The 25,106-nt window shown below is 46.4% G+C and overlaps 1 protein-coding gene across 2 annotated transcripts in view; it reads left to right on the forward strand.

The window, feature by feature from the left end:
* LEMD3 (LEM domain containing 3) overlaps positions 1-10,973 on the forward strand; it is a 258,857-nt gene extending 247,884 nt beyond the window's left edge. For both annotated transcript variants that reach the window (XM_086919032.1, XM_086919033.1), the window contains exon 13: positions 8,952-10,973. In XM_086919032.1, coding sequence (XP_086775158.1) covers positions 8,952-9,115 — 164 coding nt within the window. In that variant the 3' untranslated portion in view covers positions 9,116-10,973. The remainder of the gene's footprint in view (positions 1-8,951) is intronic.
* The last annotated feature ends 14,133 nt before the right edge of the window (positions 10,974-25,106 follow it).

Genomic DNA, 25,106 nt, shown 5'->3' on the forward strand with positions numbered 1-25,106 from the left:
AAAGAACTATGGAGCACAGGAAAACAAAGCAGTTCTTTGTGTCCTTCGCAAGCAGTTTGCTGGGTAGACCAGTAACAAAGGGAACCATCGCACTATGGATCGCACAAACTATACAATTCTGCCACAAGCAGGCCAAGAACTAGCAGAGGGGGCACGATCCCACTCTACCAGGAAGAAGGGAGCAACAATAGCCTTCCTGGCTAACACACCCATTCAAGACATATGCCTGGCAGCAGTATTGGCCTCAGTGCACACGTTCACTAAGCACTACTGTGTGGATATACAAATGAACAAGGAAGCACAAGTAGGACAGAAGGTGCTTCAACATATATTCAACAACCAACGCTCATCTTCCACCCAGCTGCCACAAACATAAAAAACCTCTGCAAAGTCGATGCACAGCATAGTGAATCCAGAAAGATTCCGCTGCAAAACGAATAGTTTCTTACCTGTCTGTGTAGTTTTGCAGCTTGAAGATCTTTCTGGATTCACTAGTGAACCCACCCACCTCCTCCAGAAATATGAGGCAGGAGAAGTAGGTGGAAATAAAAAGGACAATATACAGACTCCTTAAAAGACAAAGCGGAAAAATCATTTACTTGGAGGAAAAACTAGAAAACATTGCCAAAGGATTCACAAATAGAACACAAAAACAAGAAAAAAGAATCCGAAGATGGCGCCCAAAGGTCGGACCTTCTGCAGGAAGCGTGACAACGTCACAGGAAGTACACCAAAAGGTGGGACGTCGACGCCCACCTGGGCTACAAAAAAAAAAGAAAGCAAAGACTAAGATTCCGGACCCAACCACTAGACTGCGGAATAATGCACAGCATAGTGAATCCAGAAAGATCTTCAAGCTGCAAAACTACACTGACGGGTAAGAAACTATTCGTTTTTGAGGTATTGGGGTGGGGGATGTTGGGGGTATGGGGTTGTTTTAGTGCTCAAGCTGCACGTTCATTGTTTGGGTGGGGGGATTCCTAGTTTGCACGTCCATGATTACATACGGTAACACTACACACGCACTGCTCACTGCTAGTACTGCCATAATTGTGCACACCTATCGGGATGTCCAGTAAGACGATGGGGGGGAGGGGGCGGGTGTCTCCTGGTACCCTATGTATAGTTAGTTGTAACGTACGCGGGCCCTTGACAAGATCGAACAGGGGCCATTCTTCACTATGCCAAACGAGTGGGGGCTGATATGCTTTTACTCCAGAAAACCCACCTAATGGGTACGAAGGCCCTGTGTCTACAGCGTTACGGATACCAGCACGTCTTCCACTCTGGCTTCACACGGGGCTCGAGGGGAGTAGCGATACTGATTCACCGCAGGGTCCCCTACATACACCAGAAGCAATGGTTGGACACCCAAGGGAGGTACATTTTTATCCAGGGCAAATTTGGGGAGGACACTACGTTGGGCAGTGTATTCGCCCCCGCCATTGAAATGGAACTTGGTGGAGAGGCTCCTTAATCTCTGGGGGGACATGTTGGATACGCTCTCGGTGGTGGGTGGGGACTGGAACAACGTGATGGAGCAGGGCCGGGACAGATGGCGGAGTGGGGGTGCGGTAGAGTCTGGTCCCCCGACAAAATTACACTCCCTGGTGACTGGACTTGACTGGATCGACACATGGAAACACTTACATGGCTCTAGTAGGGATTGAACTGGGGTGGTGTGGAGTGCAAAAAAACAATGGATTTAGGCCCAGATCTCTATACTGGGGTGAATGTATGACATTGTTCTGCATTCTGTCCATCAACTGTGGTTTTTGCTCTAGAAGGGATTATACCTCTCTCTCTCTCTCTGTGACACATGGTTCCTTCTCGAGACTTGACTATCTCTTTGTTCCTAGGGGGTTGGCGTACAGGGTGGAGTCGGCTGACATTTTGCCCTGGGGCCTGTCAGATCATTCGCCTATCACTATCACCTTTCGAATTGGCCTGGGGCGGCAACCACTTAGATGGCGTATGTCTATGTGGCACCTGCAGAATGAGGGCTACAGAGAGCATCTAACAGAAGCGATAGATCATTATCTAGTGGCAAATTTGGGGTCAGTCCAGTCCCCGGAGGTACTGTGGGAGGCGTTGAAACTCACGATCTGAGGAGTGGTTATTTCGTGGAGCGTGGTGGCGCGTAGGTAATGTAAGGCGTAATTGGTGAGGCCGGAGGCGGCCGTGGAGGCGTTGGAACATGGGAGGCGGATGGCGGTCCGGTGCAACTGCAATTACTTTTAGCGCAGCAGTTTCTGGCGGCCCTATTGATGGATGAGTCCCGTCAGGCTTGGCTGGCTACGAGAAGTCTGGTTTACCAATGGGGGATAAATCCATTAAGATGCTGCATCGCTAGTGCCAGGGGCGTTCCACTCCCAGACTATGCTAACAGTCCTGGGTCCCACGGGTGCGCCACTTATTGATCCGCTGGCTGTGGCCGAGAGCTTCGCAGCATATTGCGAGGATCTTTACTCACCAAGGGAGTGTCTCACGGATGAGGTCATAGCTAAATTTATAGAGGACCTTCCACCTAAAGCCGTATCGGATGAGGTGAGGAACTGGACAGGCCATTGACAGACGAGGAATTGGGTGCAGCCCTGGGGGAGCTGATTCCTGGGAAAGCCCCGGGACCTAATGGATTCCCCAGTACATTTTGTAAGAAGTTTTTTTGTGCAACTGGCCCGCATTATCGCCCGGTGGTGGAGGAGGCATAGGAGCTGGGCTTGCTTCCCCCGGACTGGAAGCATACAGAAGTAGTGGTGTTTCTCAAGCCCGGCAGGACCCCAGAACAGCGTGCATCATACTGTCCCATCTCACTTTTAAATGTGGAGGCGAAGGTACTGGCCAAGGCACTGGCTAACCGCCTCCTCCCACATATTTCTAACCTGGTACACCCGGACCAGGCGGGGTTCTTGCCCCAGAGAGTGACCCGCCACAATTGGCAGAACTGCGGCGCTCCTGCTGTCCGACATGGACAGAGCCTTTGATTCCCTCAGCTGAGTATATTTATTCGTCCTCCTGCGGAGGCTTAATCTTTGCCCACGATTTCTGGCCTATCTCACTCTGCTATACACTGATCTGACAGCGTTGGTGCGGGTGGGGGGTGCGATTTCTCGCCCCTTACCTGTCAGGTGGGGTACGCGACAGGGGTGCACCCTCTCCCGATACCTTTTTGCGCTCGCTATGGAGCCAATGACTGGATGGGTGCACATAGATGCCCAGCTTAGGGGTTTCGTGTGGTCCCCGGGGCTCTCGGACAGAATTGCATTATATGCAGACGATGTCCTGTTTTTTTCTTACCCCCTTGGAAAGGTGGATTATTTATGAATCCACGTAAATCCACGATCTGGGTGTTTGGGGGCTATCAGAGGCTGGGAACGTGGGCTGCTTCGGTTCAGTTGGCAGTGGGAGGAATGAAGTATTTGAGGGTCTTCTTATCCGATGTGCCGGCGGTGTCCGGGGAGCGCAACCTGGTGCCAGTGTGGGATCGTACTCTGGAAGATATTACGGTCTGGTCCCATATGCCCCTGTCCATATATGGTCCGTCGGCCATATTAAAAATGGTGGCGCTTCCCCGCCTCCTATATCAATTACTGAACCATCCTTATCCGGCCCCACCCTGATTGTTCCGGCAAGTGAACGCGGCGCTGGGACAGTTTCTGTGGGACTGAGGGCAGAGTAAGGGTAGCACGGCGCACGGGTTTCCTGTCTACCTATTCCGGGGGTCTGGCCACTTTGGATGTTGTCTCATACTATCAGGCATCGCATCTGCTGGTCCTCAATGAGTGGTGGTATGGTGGAGGGAAGACCCGGCTTAGGCGGTTGAGCGGCAGCTCATGGGGCGCCATTCCCTTCACAACCTACTGTACTCTGCGCCTCTTCGGAGACCTCTGCCACTGGCCACACAGCTGATATTCTCTGGAGGTAGGCGCTGCGTAGGATGGGGTGGTGGAATGCACTAACTCGTGAGACTCCTCTGTGGAGCAATGGACGCCTGCCTCAACTAGCGGCACTGCAGAGCTTCCTGGGGTGGGACGCGATAGGTGTCTCGGTTCTGGGAGATGTTGTAAAAGATCTGACTCAAGTCCTTTCAAGACATGCAGGAATACTATAGTATGCCACAAGCCCAATTTTATTGTTACCTACAGTTTAGTCACGCCCTGGCCCCCAGCTTGGAGGGCCTGGAGTCACTCCCTGATTTTAGCCCCATGGAGGCGAAGGTCTTTATGGTGGAACTTCCAGATCGCAAGATCTCCTGCATTTATCATATGTTGGTCATTAACTGCTCCCCGGACCTACAGGGGCTCAGATGTGCATGGGAGGTGGGCGTGGGCGACCTGGAGGAAGAGGACTGGGCTGAAGTTCTCGCGAGCCTGCGCATGGCAGCAATAGCAACGCGCTGGCGGTTAGTGCAGTTTAATATCTGCACAAGGTGTACTTCAACAGGAGGCGCCTGTGGAAGGCGGGCTTGATAGCATCACCTGAATGCGGGAGGAGGGTACACTTCTCCATACGGTCTGGGACTGCCTGTCCCTACATAGATTCTGGTGGGGGGTGTAGACATGCTTGTCGGAGGTATTGGGGTGCGAGCTCCCCTACACACCGCGTCTGGCCCTACTACACATCATGGAGGGAGTGGGGGGGTAATCAGTACAAGCGGCACCTCCTGTTATTGGGTCTAACACTTGCGAAAAGAGACATTGCTAGGGCCTGGAAGGCATACAAAAAAGAAGAGTTCTCCCAGTATATTTTTAGGTCCAGAGGGGGGAGAAGAAAATAAGCCAAGCACAGAAAGTACCTCTGATTAGACCTATATTACTTTGTCACAGGAATTTATCGAAAAAGTTTTGTAAAGATGGATGCTATAGAGAAAGAAAAAGGCTTTTAGTTACTTTAAAGACATTATTTTATTCTTTTTCTTTTTATCTTTTTTGTTTTTTCAATTTGACTGTTTATACATAAATACAATTTATTTTGTCACATGAAAACAATCATAAATAACAAGCTTTCAAAAGAATTATTGTAGATTTCATAAAGTGCAGTTGAAGCGAAACACCCCTAGCAATTAATCATATCCTATTACCATTCATTCACTCATACATACCTTACATACCTCTGCATTCACTACTTTTTGTAAAAACAAATATAGACAGATGAACAAAACTTTACATAAGAATAACCCAAAAATGTCTTAGGTGGACCACTGTAGATGTAAGGGACAGGGGTCCTACCACTTAATCATAAGCCGATCTATACATTGTTTTCCAATCAGCAAAACATTGTCCAGGTCTTTAGTATGTACGGCCTACGTACGTTTCGGTGATGATAGATAGTTAAATCACCTTCTTCAGGGCCAAAGCAAAGGACTAACAATTATGATAACACATATATACAAAAGTTAAAAAAGACGGGGAGTTTCTTCAATTTCTATGCGACTAGATCCTAGTTCTTCCACGAAGTGGACTTTAAAAGGAAACTTTATGCCACAGGTGAAGTAACATCTGAGTGTAAAAATAAGCTGTTGTAATCTTTAATTCCAGGGGTTGGGTAGGAACCAGGTAGAGCGTGTTTAACGAATGAGCTTTATATGGTGGCTTCTTCTCATACTTCTGGTCATAGTTATATTCTTGTTCGAGGACCAGTTATTTGATTGAGTATCTTCTCACCATCGTGTTTTGTACGACGTGGTCTATGACAGGGGGTTCCTTGTGTTTGAGCACTGTTTCCCAGTGCTCAAACGCAAGGAACCCCCTGTCATAGACCACGTCGTACAAAACACGATGGTGAGAAGATACTCAATCAAATAACTGGTCCTCGAACAAGAATATAACTATGACCAGAAGTATGAGAAGAAGCCACCATATAAAGCTCATTCGTTAAACAACACGCTCTACCTGGTTCCTACCCAACCCCTGGAATTAAAGATTACAACAGCTTATTTTTACACTCAGATGTTACTTCACCTGTGGCATAAAGTTTCCTTTTAAAGTCCACTTCGTGGAAGAACTAGGATCTAGTCGCATATAAATAAAAATTGAAGAATCTCCCCGTCTTTTTTAACTTTTGTATATATGTGTTACCATAATTGTCAGTCCTTTGCTTTGGCCCTGAAGAAGGTGATTTAACTATCTATCATCACCGAAACGTACGTAGGCCGTACATACTAAAGACCTGGACAATGTTTTGCTGATTGGAAAACAATGTATAGATCGGCTTATGATTAAGTGGTAGGACCCCTGTCCCTTACATCTACAGTGGTCCACCTAAGACACTTTTGGGTTATTCTTATGTAAAGTTTTGTTCATCTGTCTATATTTGTTTTTACAAAAAGTAGTGAATGCAGAGCTATGTAAGGTATGTATGAGAGAATGAATGGTAATAGGATATGATAAATTGCTAGGGGTGTTTCGCTTCAACTGCACTTTATGAAATCTACAATAATTCTTTTGAAAGCTTGTTATTTATGATTATTTTCATGTGACAAAATAAATTGTATTTATGTATAAACAATCAAATTGAAAAAACAAAAAAGATAAAAAGAAAAATAATAAAATAATGTCTTTAAAGTAACTAAAAGCCTTTTTCTTTCTCTATAGCATCCATCTTTACAAAACTTTTTCGATAAATTCCTGTGACAAAATAATATAGGTCTAATCAGAGGTACTTTCTGTGCTAGGGCCTGGAAGGCACCTAGGGCTCGGTCCGCAGCCACATGGAAAAAAGGGCTGGACATCTGTATGGGGCTCGAACAACCGGTCTTTCTGGCCAGGGGATGCCTGCGCAAGCATTATAAGATATGGCACAGGTTGGTAGATTACCGGGGGCTAGACCTGGAACCGCCACAGGACATGGAGTAGCACCTGCCGGGCTGATGCGTATACTATTCTCATGTTTGTACAGGGGTGGGGCGGGAGGTCCCAGAAGGACTGCGGTTTCATGGGTGTACAATGGTGCAGTGGAGGACTGGGTGTGATATGGATGCGATTTGGGGGAGAAGGAGTGTGGGGGGGTCGTTATACGGGGACTTGTTTGTTGCTCGTAAAAGGCAATTAAATGTATATCTGAGATGTGCAGTAGCTTCTGGTGCTCAGGGCCCTGCAATTCAAGTGAAGCTTGACAAATAAAATGTGTTTAAAAAAAAAAAACATGATATTCTCAGGTTAAAAAGGACCTTGCCCCAGGGCCTTTGGGCTCATTCCCCCACAGCCAAGACCACCATGGGTGCATTGGCTAGAGGGGTTCTGATACAGTATATCTGTCAGGCTGTGACATAGGTGTCTGTTCGCACCTTCACAAAACATTGTCTCAACATTCAAGTCCACAGGGAGATCAATTTTGCCTGCTCGATCCTGCAGAACTTCCTAGAGTAAATCCACTCCTGAGACCCTGCCCCTTTTACTGGAATACTGCTTTGATATCTATTCAGAAGGTGAGGAAGCTATTTTTCAGAGGTATCCAAACCTAAGAACAAGCTACTTTGGTAGCATTTTTCCTGGTAGATACCATATCCCAACGCAGATTTCTCACTGCCCTCCATGTTCCACTTTCGGTAGAGAATGAAGGGCGGAGACTGAGCTAGATTTTGCGCACTCGAACATTTGCAATCTCTGTTGATCCTCGTCTGAGGGTGTGGCAGAGTTCCAAAAAACCCTGATGATTGTGTAGGGCTGGTGCCTATATACAGTTGTGTGTTCTCAATCCCTGGAGCGGCTCAAGATCACGGAGGGGCCTGTGGCGCGCACGAGTGGTTGCTGCCAAACATTTTGGATACTGTCTTGTGCCTGGGCAGAATTCTGAGGTGAGGAGTTTATGACTCGATATCCAACAGAAAGAGCTTAACCGAAGGTCTGTAACTTATTTATCTGGGAGGGCTGTCCTCAATATCAAACTGTTTTATGCCTTGGCCAGTAAACATCCTCCAGAAGACCTTCAAACTCATTCCACCAGCACGTCAATTACTGATTTATATTGGGGTGTTTGGTTTTGGTCATCTGTCAGTTTGCCACATGGGCGTCTGTCCATACTTTCACTAGGCATTGATTAATAATTACGCAGCAAAGGTCTTTTTGCCTGCACAGCTCTGTAGGACTACCTGGTGTAAAGTAAGCACCAGACCCACCTCTGATATAGATGCGTCAGGGTAAATCTGAGAAGGCTGATACTTAACTTGGGTAACTCCAATTATACTATATACTCTAACGGCAGATTACCCACCACCAGGGCTTCTCCCTGTTCTGTGTAGTGTTCTCTCCCAAATAGCTGTGGCACACTGCCAGTGAAAGATTAATTCAGTTACCTACATTCCATATTCATTGGTGCAGAACATTTCATGATTAAACTATTGTCCGTGCTCTGGGGTAGCTCCTTTGTTCTGCTCAGTGTTGTCAGAGGCAGGATGAAGTCTCAATGCAAGTCATTGGTGCTACATGTTGGCTCACAGGAGATATTGCAATAGCGTACGGATCCAGTCTGGCAGCTGGAGATTCACAAGGTGAAGAATCTGCCCTTGGATAATAGAATAGACTAGATAAAGCTTTACCAAAGAAAAGCAACTTATTCATTTGTAAAAATTGTTTATACATTGCTATAAAGTTTACTAATTTGATGGCATTAATAGAAAAAAATCACAATATTGTCTAGATGGGCAATCTTCCTTTCTCCTTTTCCTACATCTTCCTTTACCTTCGACTTCAGTACCTTATAAAAATCACTTTTCTGAGATTTGGGGGATTAAATGTATGTTAAAATAGTTATTGTCACATGGTTTGGTTTTGGAGATAAAAGAACTAGACGCCCTCACCTATTCGTCAGTCCTAAGGGAAACATCCCAGGTTGATCAACCATTCTAAGCTTAACACTCACCAAAAAGAACCAATCTCTTCTTTGTACTTTTGTATCACTGTTTAATTTAAAGTTTTATCATACCTACCTCTAATATGGTTTCTTTATTACAGGGAAACTGGTTACAGTGAAATACCTCCGATTGGATCGGTACCATCACCGCTTTCCTCCTGCCATTACGTGCAACACTCCTTTAAAACCGTCAAACAAACATATGAACTCAGTTTCACACCTCCGTCTTCGGACAGCTACACCTAACTCTCGAGGAAACTCCTGAAAGGAACTTTCCACTGCAAGGACACTTATTTGCAGCAGGGGACAATTCTATTGGCTGCCGTCTTCCTTTTTTTGCAAAAAGAAAGAAAACAGCGCTTTTTGTACGCAACATTTTAATGATGAGAAAGTGATCTTTTGGACTTCGCAGAGATCTTTGAATTCCGAGAGGACTTGGGTGCGACAGAACAGTGATCTTCAAGAACAATTGCTTCATATTGTTTGAAGCTTCTGCCATTACCAGTGCATTTAATGTTTTGCATGAGAAACATTAAATTATTCTTTTTCAGATGTGGAGAATATATTTTTTGCACCAAGAAGTGTTTTGATAAAAATCCAAACTCGTGGAGATGTCTTGTATATCTATGGTTTCATGTAAACTTTTTTTTAATTGCCTGACTTCTCAAAGACTTCAATGTGGATTTTTCAGTCATCCCCTTTAATTTCTGCTGCTGTAGATATTTTGTTATAGCTGAAATATTGGGAGATGTGGCTTTAGTGGTATCATCACAGTGTGAGAAAACGGTAATGCAGACATACCTAAACTCGTTTTGTATATATAAAAGTAAATGCTGGTGGTGGCTAGCGATTTTATTCATAACGTAAAGTAGGGGTATATTTGTGTGTCATGTACTATACATGCGCATACACATGCTTTTGTATGAATGAAATGGTAGTTGTACCATCACATAAAGCTTATACAGCCAAACACCATAAAAAGTATTCAATAGAAGTTTAAATATCTTTTTATAGGTTTTATATAAAATGGCTGATTGCGCGTTATGTCGGATGCCAGTTGTAATAGATTCAACTTTATATAAGCAATAAAACGATTGGCAGATACTGGAACTTTTGTGAAAAAGGTGTATTTATTTTAATTACCAGGGCTATGACAAAAGTACCATTGGGATTAAGTCGTACTCCCACGTTATTTATATTTTTATTCTAGCTTAAACTACTCAGTGCGAAGTTCATAAAGGGTGTGTTTTTCTTCATCAAAACATGCTTAGGTTACTGTTTCGGGTCATGGATGCTGAATATATGATAGATATAAAAGTGAAAGTTACTTTTGTGCATCAGTATTAAAGTTGTGAAAGAAGTTAAAGTGCTTGGTTTTCATAACCGGTCGGTTTGAAGCACTTTTCTGGTATTTGTTTACTGGTTAGAAAACTTGTAGGACCACTTATCTATTGTATGTTTTTTCTGTGATTATCCATCTGAATAAATGTTGAGACTGGATTGGTGCCAGTTCATTAGGTTTTCTAGCGAGAAATTCTGTTTTTAGGTTTGAAGCATGAACTTGCACAAAGCATGATTTCTTTTGGTTATGTGAACATGATGCACACTGAATTTGACTGTGCCTTACCACTGTGCTTTTGTGAGCACCATGTTTATTAAAGTCAATTGATAAATGGATTTGTAAAGATCATAAACAGAATACTTTTAAAATCCTCTTGCTACAGCCAGGATCCAGAAGTGTTGATATATTCTATTAAGTAACTGAACTTGCTGTTTTTTTGTGCACCCTTGTGAATTGTAAAACAGAATTGACTGGCCCTATTTATGATCTATGATCTATTGCAAGAGTGAACAGTTGTGGCATTTGAAAAGGTCCTTTTGGTGCTGAGGCATCATTGTTTCCCTTGCTCATGCAATATATTTCATGTAAACACTGTAAATTTAATATTGTGATATGTACTATTCAGCTCATTTGCTAAACCTGTTTATTTGACCAATTTCCCTGTCTGCAAGACAGATGGGAATGTGTATAATGCCTATACATTTGAGATTTCAGATGTTTGTGATTTGTCACTCGTCCTGTAAAAACCTCAAATTAAAAGTTTATAAGGGATTTTTACACACATGACTTTCAGATCAATTTATTTATTCTTAGTTATTTAGTTTGACCAATAATCAAGTTCAGGTGTCTCCAACCAGTCGACCGTGAGCTACCAGTAGCTTGCAGAAATCTTTAGAGTAGCTCCCACTCTTTAGTTCATTTTTAACTAAGAAATGCAATAAATAAGTGTTGGTTTTCCTCTTAAAGTTAATGAAAGGTTATGTTTATTTTACATTATCAGCCTGCAGATAGCAGTGCTCGATGATGTGCAGTGCTCCACACAGATTTATGACCCTTATGTGTCCCACAGGTTCAGAGCGGAAGGAAGCACTGAGATATTTTATTCTTAAATCAAAGTTGTTCTCAACTCCATATTGGAACATCATTTTACTTTTCTCCCTTGTCAAAGTGTAACATTTACAAACCGGAGCCATCTTGCTCCCAGTGGCTGGTTGACACAGTGCCATATTTATAATTGAAAAATAGTCATATGCTTTTAAATGGGAAAAATTTAAAGTGAAGAAAAATGTTTCTATTTAATTTTCTTAATGTGGTTCTGTACTTTAAATTAAGCCAATTAAGTGCTCATGTTTTATGAAGCATGTTTCTTCACTTTAAATACCTCACATTTAAACAAATGACTGTTTTCCTATTATAAATATAGTACCATGTCGGCAGGCCACTGGGAGTAATATGCCTGCTATTTGTAAAGATACTTTGACATGAGAGGAAATTAAAATGATGAGTTTTATGTATTGCGTATAAACGTAAAGTTAACTCTTCAGTTGAATTTTCTCCCATTTCAAAGTGTTGCATTTACCTTGTGCAGCTCTGGGTCAGTCGTAGAACCAGGCCTTGAGTCTCTTCCTGAAGGTGTTCAGAGTGGTGGAGCATCATATGTTGACTGGGAACTCGTTCCAGGTCTTGCTGTGATGTAAGAGAAGGCTCTACCCCCTGCTCACGTTCTGCGGATGCGTGTGGTCTCTGCCAGGGCGAGGTTAGTGGAGCGGAGGTTCCTCTTGGGTGTGCGGCAAGCGACTTTCGTTGAGGTATTTGGGTCCGAAGTAGAGGGATTTGTAGGTGTGGGTGAGTAGCTTGACGTTTACCCTCTTCTCGATGGGGAGCCAGTGGAGGTCTTGTAGGTGTAGGGTAATGTGCTTGTGTCGTGGGGTTCTGAGGATTAGTCTGGCTGCGGTGTTCTGGATGGTTTGGAGCTTGTGTAGCAGAGTTTTGTTGATTCCGGCATGTAGGGTGTTGCCGCTTGTTTCTAGTGCGTGGGTGACGGTCTTTCTGCGTTCGTGAGGGATCCACTTAAAGTTCTTTCGGTGGATACGGAGGGAGCTGAAGCAAGTTGAGCCGACTGCATTAATCTGGCAGGTCATGGTGAGGGAGGAGTCTAGGGTGATGCTAAGGTTCCAGGCGTGGTCTGCTGGCATAGGTGGGTTTCCAAGAGCAGGGGGCCACCAAGTGCTGTCCCACACTGTGGGGGAGGGTCCAAGGATGAGGACCTTCGGTCTTCTCAGAGTTTAGCTTTAGGCAGCTGTCACTCATCCAGGCTGAGACGTCTTTCATTCCTTCTTGGAAGCGGAGTCTGGTGTCTTTGTGTGTCTATTGAGAGAGAGAGGATGAGCTGGGTCTCGTCGGCGTGGGGCTGAGCGAGGATCGTTGGGGTACTCCACAGATGATCTCTGTAGCTTTAGAGAGTAAGGGAGGGAGTCTGATCCTTTGGGTTCTGACCGAGAGAAAGGAGCGGATCCAGTCGAGGGCAGTTCCTCGTATTCCGGCGTTGTGAAGTCTGGCTGTGATGGTACATGTGAGACTGTGTCGAAGGCTGCGTAGAGGACTAGTAGGATGAGGGCCGCGATGTGACTCTGGTCTAGTAGCATGCGGATGTCATCGGTGGCGGCGAGGACGACGACTTTGGTGATGTGATTGTTACAGATTGGGAGAAGTTCTCTTCGGTGAAGGTGGTCAGCTGGGCGTTGATGAATCTCTTGGTGACTTTGGCTGTAGAGAGATATTGGCCAATAGTCTTTCAGCTCAGTTGGGTCGGCCGAGGGTTTCTTGAGGAGGGGCTTGACTTCTGTCCACTTCTAGTAGTCGGGGAAGATGCCAGAATCGAGGGAAGTGTTGATGGCCCGGCTTATCTCGGAAGCTATGGTGGCGGCAGATCTGTGGTAGTTGTGCGGTGTACAGGGGCCTGTGGGAGCACCTGAGTGAGTGTTCTTCATGGTCTTCGTGGTGTCTTCATTGGTAGGTTTCCAGGTGGTGGTGATCAGCCTGTTGTCAGTGGTGGCGAGGGTGATGGTGTCGAGAGTCTGTTCTCTGAAGTGGTCGAAGAGGGTCTTGATTTTTATGTGGAAGTAGGAGCTGAGCTTGTTGCAGAGGTCCTGGGATGAAGGGACGTCCGTGGCTTCGCTGGGGGGGTTGGGGAACTGCTGTATGACATTGGTGTGGATTTTTGTTCTTGATGAAAGTCTTCTTGGTCGTTCTTATGCGCTGGTGGTATTAATTCATGGTGTTCCTATAGTTGTTCTGGTCTAAGGTAGTTTCCTTGTTCCGCCAGAGTTTCTCGAGGCGTCTGCAGGGCCTGGCTTCTTGGAGGTCCGTGGTGAACCAGGCTGCCTTTACGGGGTGTTGATTGACTGGGTGGCTGAGGGGTGCGAGCTTGTCTGCGCAGCTGGAGATCCAGCAGTGTAGATCTTTTGCTACGGAGTTGGCATTGGTCATTCCAGAGGGGGGGTCGTGGAGGAGCGTGACGGTGAGGAGTTCCTCTGTGATCTTGCTCTAGTTCCTTCGGGGAAGGCGCGGGCGGGTTTGGGTGCGGTGATGGTGTTGAAGGTTAAGTGTGCGCAGTGGTGGTCTGTCCAGAGGGACTGCCTGATGTGTCTGACGCAGATGTTAGTCCCACCTGCGAAGATGGGGTCGAGTGTGTGTCCGGCTTTGTAGGTTGGGATGGTGACGAGCTGCTTCTGTCTCAGGTTGGCATGGTTGTCAAAGATGGTGGTGGAATCGGGGTCCCTGAGGTTGTCTAGGTGGAAGTTCAGAGGTCTGATGAGTATGTAGTCTGTGAGGCGATGGCGTGGGGTGCAACGAGGTAGATTATGGTGGTGGCGGAAGAGGCGCGAGGCCCGGGGGACTGTAGACGAGGGACCCGCGTAGTGTGATTTTGGGGCTGGTTTGGATCTGGAAGTGGAGGTGCTCTGTGTTGGAGAGGGGGTTGCTCGTGCTGAAGGTGGAGAGTCAGAGGGAGCTCTTGTATGCGATGGCGAGTCCTCCTGAACGGTGGAGGCAGTCCTTTCTTTGGATCGTGTATCCGTTGGGGGTGGCGATGTCGGGGGCGGAGGTTGCATTGGTCCATGTTTCCGTGAAGAAGGTGACGTCTGGCGAGATGGTGTTGAGCAGGTCCCAGATTTCTGTCGCATGTCTGTGGAGAGAGCACATGTTGAGTATGCATGTCAGGGCTTCTGTGGTGTGGGAGTCCGGTATGGGTTCAGGGTCCGTGGGGGCGCTGTTGATGGTGAAAGATTGTCGGCAGAATCTGCAGGAGTGCCGGCCGAGGGTGGTGTTCGGTGTCGATCTTTGGCAGTTGTTTCTTCCGGGGTTGAGTGCGATGAGGTCGTCTGGGTTTTATCGTAGGATAGCCGGAGAACCAGGGTCCCTGGTTGCAGTCAGGTCGCGGACTGGCGCAGACGGTCTTGCCTTTGGCGCGCCAGGGACCGCCATAGGGAAGGGGGCGGAAAGCGCAGCTGGGAGGTGGGAAAGCGGGAGGTGGGAAACCAGCAGGGGGCAGAGGGGCTGCGGCATGGACCAACAAAGGGAGAACAGAAATAGTGGATTTTAAGACGGATAGGGTGCAGAAAACTAGTCGGAGGCAGAAAAACGGGGCAAAAGGCAGAGGCAGAAAAACGGGACGGAAGGCAGAGGCAGAAAACGGGGCGAGAGGCAGAAAAACGGGCAGAAGGCAGAGAGCAGAAACGGAGACAACAGGCAGAAAAAAGCAGAGGCGCACGGGCAGCAAAGGAAGGCAGGAGAGGTGCTTAACAGCGGAGCTGCAACGGTGAGAGTCGGTCTCGGACCAGTAGGTCCATATTTATAGCTAAAAAAATACAGCCATTTTTTTATATGTCAGAAATATAAATTGCAGAAAAATGTTACTAATGAACATTTCTGCATAACATTTTTCTGTACTTTAAATTTCTCCCATTTAAAAAAAAAAAAAGATTGTATGTTTGTGTTATACATGTAACGGTGCCACATATGGCGAAAGATATTGTCCCTAGAGTTCATTCGACACAGGCTCTTAGTGACCCATACACATATATCCTGTTCATTCACCTACATGTTCGTTCATCACCACAGACCATGCACTCGCCGATGCACATGGCAGCCATATCATAGTACCCCATGTCAGTGTTTTGTCTAAACCATAGTTTCTGGCTCCATGGACATTCGGTTTAAAGTCAGTGAATCTGGGTGAGGAGGTGTGAAGTAACAATGTGAGAGTTAAATTCCCTTCAGTAGATCATAACGATATGCACCGATCAAAAGTACCTCATTGCAGAAGAGGTTGGAGACCACTGATCTAGTTGTAGTTTAAATGCCTTTGATTGTTTGTAATGCTGTATGAATGTATCCAGCAGTATACTTTTGAGATGATCCAAACATTCTTCAAAGCAATATTTAAAAGTAGTACAATGTTCTGGCTCTCCCCATTTTCCTTGCCAGTTGTTAATCGCCCACCTTGTTGCACGACTGGAACCCACTTTGCAAAGCTGATTGATAAACCCATGCATGGTGAGGTGTCATGCATGCCTGTGCAGGCTGTTTACAGCCACTCCCTCTTTCTCTTATTCAACACTATAGATTTTGCTTCTTTGCTAATTGATGTAGACTGACACTGCTTCTCTCACACTCAGGGGCCAATTACGATGTCGTTCGGAAGGGCTCCGAATGGGATTCGGTATTGCAGAATCCGATTCGAAACCCTTGGTTTCCGAACAAATCGTACACTTTTCCTAACAACTGATCACGATGCCCAGAAACTGCTCAGGCAATCCGAATCTGTTCCGAAAAGCATTTGGACAGCCCGAGTCTTTAGGAGCCGAATCGTACAGCTCTATAGACAAGGTTTCCGTACGAGCGATTACGATGACCGATTCGGACAGCCATTCTGATTCGGTCTGCCCAGTTCTAAATAGCTGTTGGAATCTGTCTTTGGGGGGGGGCGTTGCTGGCCCTCCCTTCACCCAGAGGCACCCGAATGGGGACCGTGGGTACCCAAGGGACCTCTCTTCTCAGCCATGCATAATGTGGCAGGCAACATTGGGGGCCTGCCACAGGGTGTAAGGTTTTCCCCAACCACCCCTTTTTTCAATGGGAGCCTGTGTTCTCGATCGGAACACAGACTCCCATTGAAGTCAATGTGAGTCTGACTGAATGATGTTGGGAAGCATCGTAATCGGTCATTCGTTCTCGCAGGATCTGATTTGTTCAGAAACTACTCCCGACACCAATCCGTTCGGATCACTTTCCGAACAACATCGTAATCGGCCCCTTAGTGTTTGCATTCCACCAATCTTTTCTGGCTGCTATTTTCAAAGCAGCTTACTGTTATTGAGTTCTGTCTCGGAAAGAGACATCCAGTGCATGTGTGCACCTTGTGTTTTAGTATAATGAGAAGGTACTACATGAATATTATTCTAGAGACTGCCAGAAGGATTGGAGTAATCAAAGGATAGGAAGATGACTAAAATCCAGTTTGAAAAAAAGTTTCTTTTTGATAACTTGGACCTTTACGAAAGTGACTTTGTCAGCGAGTCATCACTCGTCTGTTCGTCACAATATAAACAAATACGAATCTAAATTGGTTTATATTAGACTGATTCAAGGGGTGCCGCTCGCAGCCGTGATTTCCTGCCGCCGATTTTCCCGAGTGGTAGCTTTATTTTAAAAGGACTTTTCATTCGTCTTTCTGCCGATTTGGGGCCAAGACTTGCTGGAACCGTATTGCATCGAGGAGTGGGTTTGAGGAGTGGGACTGCGAGGACCAGCAGTCTCTGCGCACAATCCTCCAGCGCACCTGGGTCCTCTTCCCACCCCCTTGCCTTCTACATAACATTGGTCACTCCCGCGTTACGCGGGACGCACGCAGGACGAAGACCGGGGCGAAGCCCGGGCAAAGGGCGGGCCGTCTGAGGACGATTGAGGCCAGGCTGGGCCCCGTCTCTCTATCCATTTTACCCCGAGGTCTTGGAATTTTCGACAATGCCACCGAAGCTAGCAAACTGTGTAAAAACGCACTTGGCGGGGAAGGTAAGAGGCACCTTGGACGCTTTTCTATCAAAGGCGGTCTCGAATCTGGACCACGAAATATCTGTTGTCGAATCGCGCTTGTCCTTCGAACTTCAACAAAACAAGCGCTCGCCACTAGGTCCAATAAGTCAGATACCCTCCCCACCAACATACAGTTCTCGGAGAATATGGATTCCATCATCAATGTATACCAGTATTCCCCTGTTCCTTCAGGACAACCCCTTAACCCCAACTCTGGTCCCATTGAGGAGCCCCAATAATGACTTGACTATTTCGGACCTTTCCCTGGACTTTTCCCCAGCAGAGCCCTCTTTGTTGCAGCTCCCAAATGCGACTCCTATGACTGCACAGAGTACACCCCCGCAAAAATTATCTACACAATTAACTCTAACGAAAAGGAAGAGAGGGGGGGTAAAGAACAGCGGGCAGACAAACCAAAGTACCCAGACTAGGTTCAAGCCCCCAAATGGATTTTCGCATAAAAACACAACAGAACAATTTGCCACAAACTAAGACCAAATCAATGCCCCGGGAAATCCAAAACCCGTCAAAGAATCAATCACTTGAATCTAAGCTAGTTATGAATGACATAGAACATCTAGTCAGATCCTTAATTCTCCCTGTTTTAGAAAGGGTAAAAGATTGGGTGATCAGCTAAATAATTTAGTGGTAGAAACCACTTTAACCCCTTCGATGCGGGTGACAAAGCCAGCTCATCATGGGCGTTACCTGCGCTGCGTGCATGACGAGCTGGCTTTGTCACGTTACCTGCGATTTTTAAATTTCAGCGCGCAGCGGGAAAACCCGCTAGCGCGCATGCGGTTAAATTCTCAACTTTTAAAGGGCTTAGTGGCCATTAACACGAACACCAAATCCAGTGGACATCAATCAATAAATAAGGCTGCCACAAAATCTACTCCATCTGGCTCTAGCACGACCATTGGGAACGCCAGGCCATCTAAAGACACTCGACCTGCTTTGAATACCCCCCCTCCTCGTGGGAAATCGGGTAAAACTGTTAAAGCACATACACACTCCCCCTTGATAGGGTCTGGAGAACCGGCTTCTCTCTTACCCGTTATTCTGTCAACTGGCACCAAACAACCAGAAATCAAGGTTGCTGACATAGGCATTCGCCAACCTCCAGACAAATCCACAAAAACTAAAGGATGTCATATCGACCTGCCACCAGAGGCAGTTCCATATGTCATAGTCCTAACAGGTGTCCCAGAGCTTTTAGAAGGAAAAAGGGAAGGCTACTCTGAGCTAAAGAACAAAGCTATTCATTGGCTCAGACAAAACAGGCCAATGCCCTCCCACATAGATGGAGACATAGTGTTTGTTAGAAGACTAGCGTGGGTAGGTTCAAGACTAAAAGACACTGCAGGGGATGTAATAATTATTAACTTCAGAGACCGAAGGGTGGTTCCACACATCGCTGATTGGTATCAGAATCAGGGATGTAGCACCATAGTGCCCCGAACTTTAACCTATTTTTATCCAGAGGCACTAATCGTTCCCCTTGGCCATCGTGGTGTGCCCACTAACTATAAACACAACTGTTATCCTTTCCATCCACCGAAGCGTACCCTATGGACTAATAATCACTCACTTTTTGAGAATGTAGAAGGGCCAACCAATCGCTGGTTTCTGTCAAATCAGAAAGGTTTTAATCTACCATTCGGTACACTCCCCTTAACAAATCGATATGACTTTCTTTCGGATCTAAATGATCTGGATTGACAACAGGGAAGTACTGACACATATTCCGGAAATATTAAGCTGTCCGATGTCAACAAATTCCAATGAGAGTGGGCGGCTTAACCCCTTCGCTGCTAAGGCACCATTAATATTTTACATTCATTTTCCATTGAAATGAATGGAAAGTTCATGACGAGTTACCCTTGTCATTAGCATCGAAGAGGTTAAAACTGTTTCTGTGGCAGGGGACCTTATGATCCCAACTGTCCCTATTGGATCTCTGTTAAAACAGAACAAACAATTAGTTAATCCAATTGTCATAGATGATCCACCTCCCATCCAGTATAATGTCCCTGAATCCAACTGTTGAAATATTTCTAAACATATGGATCATATCTATAGTTTTATCTCCTGGAATGTGGCTCATCTAGCCGATAGTGTATCAACAACATTGGCTAGATGTCGTTACGGAGCACAAGGTAATCTGCCTTCAGGAAATTTGGTTTCTGGAGGCACATCATATTAATGGTTACCAAACCTTTCGCACCCCAGCTGTTCCAAGTGCACATGGCCGTAACAAAGGGGGCCTGTGTACATTTGTATCGATCACTGGGGGCTTTGAAGTAAAAAGGTTTATGGAAACCGAATATTATCAGATTTTGTGGTTAACATGGGTCCCTTTGCAAAATGCTACTATACTAAACTTTTACAATAATATACCTCCTGATAGGAGAGAGGTTATCTTGAGTAAACTTCACTCGACTTTGATCTCCCTACATGATCAGTTGGTAGGTGATAACATTGTTTTGGGTAGGAGATTTTAATTGTACTATCTGTCCTCATGACTCGCATGGTTTGTGCGGCCTATCGGATTATGGGGAAGATTGCCTTACCCATTTCAATCATACGCCACTCGGTATTACTCTTAACAATATACTTTTTTATTTTAATTTAACTTTCATAAATGAGAATTGTATACCGAGCATACCATTTCAACCTACCTTCATTGGGAGGGGGTGCAATACGATTATTGATTATACTTTAATTTCTGCATCCCATGCCGGGATAGTGGCTTACTGGGAAATGGGCCAAGCCCCCCACTCAGATCACTACCCTATAGTGTTTAGCATTAAAGTTGAAAAACGAACGCGTAGGGATTAGGTCAACACTCAATATACCTCGGAGATAAGATTAACTTCAAAAACTGGCTATACAATTAAATGGGACAAAGTAGATCCCTCTGGCTTTATGGAAAAATTAATTACTTCTAATACCGAAGCAAGAAGTGTGGCTCAATGGTTAGAGCGGCAGACCCTGATACAGAGGTCTAGCCTGGGACCAGGGTTCAATTCCCCGCCTCGGCGGGTCTTGGGCTAAAAAAATCCACGGACCTGATAATTCTCGCCTCTGTGCCTATTCCAATCATGGGAGTCCCACTCTGCAACTCTGGGCAATCGCTTGCTTAATCTCCACAACGGCCCCCACAACGCTACGGATGCCTGGCCTCCACCTTGGGGGTGCCCAGGAGTGGACGCCTCACAAGGAAAGCCAGGATGGGTTCCCCACCGGTATTCGTACAAGCGCCTTGAGACCCTTGCGGGTGAGTAGTGTGCTATGCAAGTATCAATTTACAATCAATTTATATAATCTGCTTAACCCAAGAAGAGGCTCCAGACAGTGTAATTAATTCTTTAACTAAAATACAAGCCACAGCCAAATCTTTATTGACAAGACCACATCGGAAGGGGGTCTCAAAATCCCACAGGTGGTTTGATAGTAAGTGCACTAAAGCTTTAACACTTCTCAAAAGGGCATTGCAGACAACTCCAAACAATTCGGATCTAATCCGCATAGCCAGAAAAACGTATAAAAACACCATAAAAATGAGAAAAGCCACCCTAAAGAACAAGGTATGGGAAGCCCTGAAAGAAGCCTCGACCAAAAAAGACAACAGGGCCTTCTGGAAGGTGGTAAATCACCCCTTCCTACAAACTAAGGAAGCTGATCTCATCGACTTGGCAATTACAGGTGGTCAATGGGTAGCTCATTTGAAACATCTGTATGGCAGGTCGACTCCCATCGATGATGGAACCATTTCCATAGACGTGGTTAATAACTCCCTGGTAGGCAAACAACTTGCCCCCTTCCCATTAGTCATAACCTTTAGTTATGACGAAGTCATTAAAGGGATAAAGGATAGTCCGTCGGGTAAGTGATCGGATGGTGTCCCTATAGACACCTACAAGGCCGAGAGACTTATTGGCCCCAATGATAACCAATGTTTTAAACAAGGCAAATCAACAAGGTTTTATAACCACTTGGTCTCACGCTATAGTCATTCCTATATATAACAAGCATTTACAATGCAACGGTTTCGCCTTCGGAAAAGTTTGAGCTATTGGCATTGTAAATGACAAACTTTTTATTTATGTGTTGGTTTTGAAAACAGATAAATAAACATGTCTGACTTTGGCACATGTCTTCTGTGCATCTTTCCAAAAACTGTGAAAGTGCCAAGTCATTCATATACAGACATCAACAAAACTCCTAGTGTGATATCAGTCTGGGACAGGTTCCTTCCCAAGGTCAAATAAGAAAAAATAGAGACATAAAGGCAAAATAGTGTAGTTTGATTTGATGTCCTCTCACCTTATATGTACATAAGGAAACATCTAGGACCCACACCTTCATGTACATAATCTATGTCAGACTTTCTCAACTTATGTCAGAAATGCCAATCTCTGTTAAGATGCAGTAGACAAGGATTGTCACTTGACCACTAGGAGAGAAACTTCATCCAGGTCTCAGAATCAGATCGTAGACCCAGATGAGCACAGCACCAGATCCCATCTCGAATGTTGAAGCCACCAGCAAGACTTCCTATGGTTCTGTGGAGCATTCATTCTGCCTTCACAAACTGGTTCCAGGACTGTGTTCTCTAATAGACACAATCCCCTAGCTCTTGGCCTTGTGCTCAGAATAGCTGGTAAGCTATTCCAAACAGACAAAAAACCCTGTTGTGCAGGAATGCGCACCATCTCAGAAACTCAGGTTTATTTTTTATTCATCTGCTAGAACTACCATAGCGCCTAGACATAGCACAGTGATGGTGTAAGGGCTATAAATTGTGATGTTACACTTTTTCCCTGTTTTCACGGTTATTGAAAGCTTAGCCACTTTTTATAATCTTCTGTGATCTTCTGTGATGTTACCAATTTTAAACGACTAGATCAAAGTGTTTTAAAATATTTATTTGGAAATAAAATTTGCTGTAATATATATTCTGTTTCTAGTGATCTTGCGTCTGTAAATCAATAATGAACGATTGTTTGGATTACCACTGCTCAGTGTTAGTAACCCAAAAGCATTAACACCACCTCATTCATATATTGAGTGGGGTTCGTCAGGCCTACAATACCGGTCTTTCATATTTAGCGCTAGTGCAATGGACTAAGTTCACTTGTGTCACCCATGGGCGTGAAAACAAACCTTTTACAGCTGAGCCAGAGACTCAGTTTACGCAACAGCACAGCCAACCCAACAATTAATTTGGAGTGGCTTGCTGGATAAAAACTAACACTCGCAGGCCGCATAGCCATTAGTAAAATGGTGTCTCTCCCCCAGTTTCCATATTTCTTCATGAATATACCCATCCAACTCAACAGGGAATTCTTTTGTACACTGCGTCAATTGCTGGTCTGTTTGGTTTGGGCTGTAAAACGGTCTCGACTGACATGGTAAATACAGACACTGCCCTACAGTCAGGAAGCATTAGAGGAATCCGATTTAAACATTTACCATCTATGTGCACGAGCTCAAAACGCATATCATTGGTATAACTCCCAACCCAATTTTCCCCACCTCGCAAATGAAACTGACAATTTGCAACCTATCTCACTTTTGCTATCACTGTGGCTGCCTGTTCACACCCGCTATACCGAAACAGACAGTCTGCTGCACCAGGAAGGCATGGCAGGGCCTGTGTGCCAGACAGGCCCTTAGACTTATGTATTCCCCTTCTGTTCCTTTACCAGGCCACACCATGTTACATAACAAGTAAACCCAAGGTGCAGGCTCAACTGCAGAAGTTAAAGATGAAACTCAGGGCGTGGCCAGCCACGCATAATGTTGAGGCACTCCAAGTCTCACTCGCCGAGCCTGCCAGTATCCTGATCCGCGCAGCTGATCTGGCACTGCTGCCGCAGCAGGAAACTACCACTGCTCGCTGAGACCACGGTGCGGGCAAGGAACAGTGAGCTATCCGACAGACGGGAGACCTTCAATTGCGAGGCCTGGTCATGCAGGCAGAGAGCGCAAGGAGAGCTGGGGCGGGCTTGCCTTGGCTGTCAGGCATCAGAAAGGTGCTGGAGAAGAGAGGGCAGCAGCGGACCGGGGGTCTCTGTGCAGAGGCTGCGGGGAAGAATAAGAGCCCCGTCCCCAGACCTGGCTGGCACTGACGGAGAGCCAAAGGGATGCTTCATTTTCTGGCTCATGTCCTGGAGCATCGGGAGATAAGCGAAGTGGGACCTGCCGGCGGACTTTAGAGAGTCAGATAAGTTGATGCTGGAAACAGCACAACTGCACCCACAGGAGGGGCACACTCTGCACCGCCCACCCTTCCTTCCACATATTAGTGATTTTTGGCAATCTCTGGGGAGACCTTGATAACGGAGCCTCGACCTCCCTCATAACTATATAGCGGTCATGCCCAGACTGGGAAAAAGCCTGGTATTTTAAGGATAGGAAAGCCGTAGACTTCCACCATGCAACAGACATAAATAGACACATATGCCACCAGCACTGCAAGGGTGTCTGAGGGCGCCACCTCGCCAGGAGATGCAGCAGCGATGCCGATAACCCCGGAATGCATTTTCCAGGCCATATGCAATCTATTAACTGGCATAGGAAAACAAATTGGAGGAGCTGGATCAGAGGTGACCCTACTCAGACATGAGGTGTGGAAAATTACAGACAGAGTTGCGGATGCGAATAAACGGATTCCGCCCGCAGAAGACAGCACGACTACCCTGTCAGCCTCTGTGGCTGACCTACTAGACAGAGAGACCCACTTAGAGCGCCGGGTGGACAATGCAGAGAGCAGTTCCTGTGGAAATAACCTGTGCTGTGTTGGCATTCCGAGGGCCTGGATGTGGTTGCGTCTGGAGGCCTAACTCGCTGCATGGCTGATGTCCAGGCTTATGGCACATTCAATGTCCCTCTATTTCGTGAACGAAAAGGGCACCTCTAAGGTCCTTGAGTGCCCAGTTTTTCAACTACGCAGACCTGATACCATACTGTGATTGGCATGACAACAGACCACCCTGGAGCTAGACTATACCCTTCAAGTGCAATAAAAAAGACGATTCTATTTGGCAGTCAAGCAAAAACTTAGAGATGAAGTTGCCATATTTGCTAATACTGGGATATTTCAAAGAAGTGGGTTTTGATGTCCTGTATGATTTGTAGTTTTGCTGGGAGTATTACAGTACCATTATTTAGTATGCAGGTAGCGTCCCCTAGATTCGAGGGCAACCCCCTGACTCACCCTCGCAGGCACGACCCCCGTCGCAGCTCCCACTGGCCTCCGCTGACGTCGAGGGTTCCCCCGGAGTCAGCCACTCACAGCGCGGCTCCCGGGGCAGATCCTGATGACGCGGCGAGGCTCCAACCAACGGCGGCGCAGCTCACGGGGACAGGCCCACTGCAGCGGCCAATCAGAGCGCGCCTCTGCCGACGAGCCTCCGAAAAGCCACCAATGCGGTCGCAGCCCCTTCGTGCCTCGGCCAAGGTGCCGAGCAGCTGCCGGTTGACCCCCGGGCGGGACGGGATACCCCAATTTGTGAGGACACGGGGGGGGGGGGGGCGGGAGAGGACGAGGGGGGCGGGCGGGAGAGGACGAGGGGGGCGGGAAAGGACACGGACGTCGGGAGGGAGGCGGGAAACGTGGGGACGGCGGGAGGAGGGACACAAGGCAGGACAGCAGCAAGCACGGCCCGGCCGGAGGAGACTCGGGGGCGTTCCCGGCGTCGCGTGACGTAGGCAAAAGCCAAAGAATCTCGGGAACGCCCCCGTGTCTGGTCCGGCATTGATGGACAGGCCCCTGGTCCAATGGCTAGGCTCCATTTATGGAGCTAGCCAA

The sequence above is a fragment of the Lissotriton vulgaris genome, chromosome 1_1 (genome assembly GCF_964263255.1).
Source record: "Lissotriton vulgaris chromosome 1_1, aLisVul1.2, whole genome shotgun sequence".
NCBI classification, from domain to species: Eukaryota; Metazoa; Chordata; class Amphibia; order Caudata; family Salamandridae; genus Lissotriton; species Lissotriton vulgaris.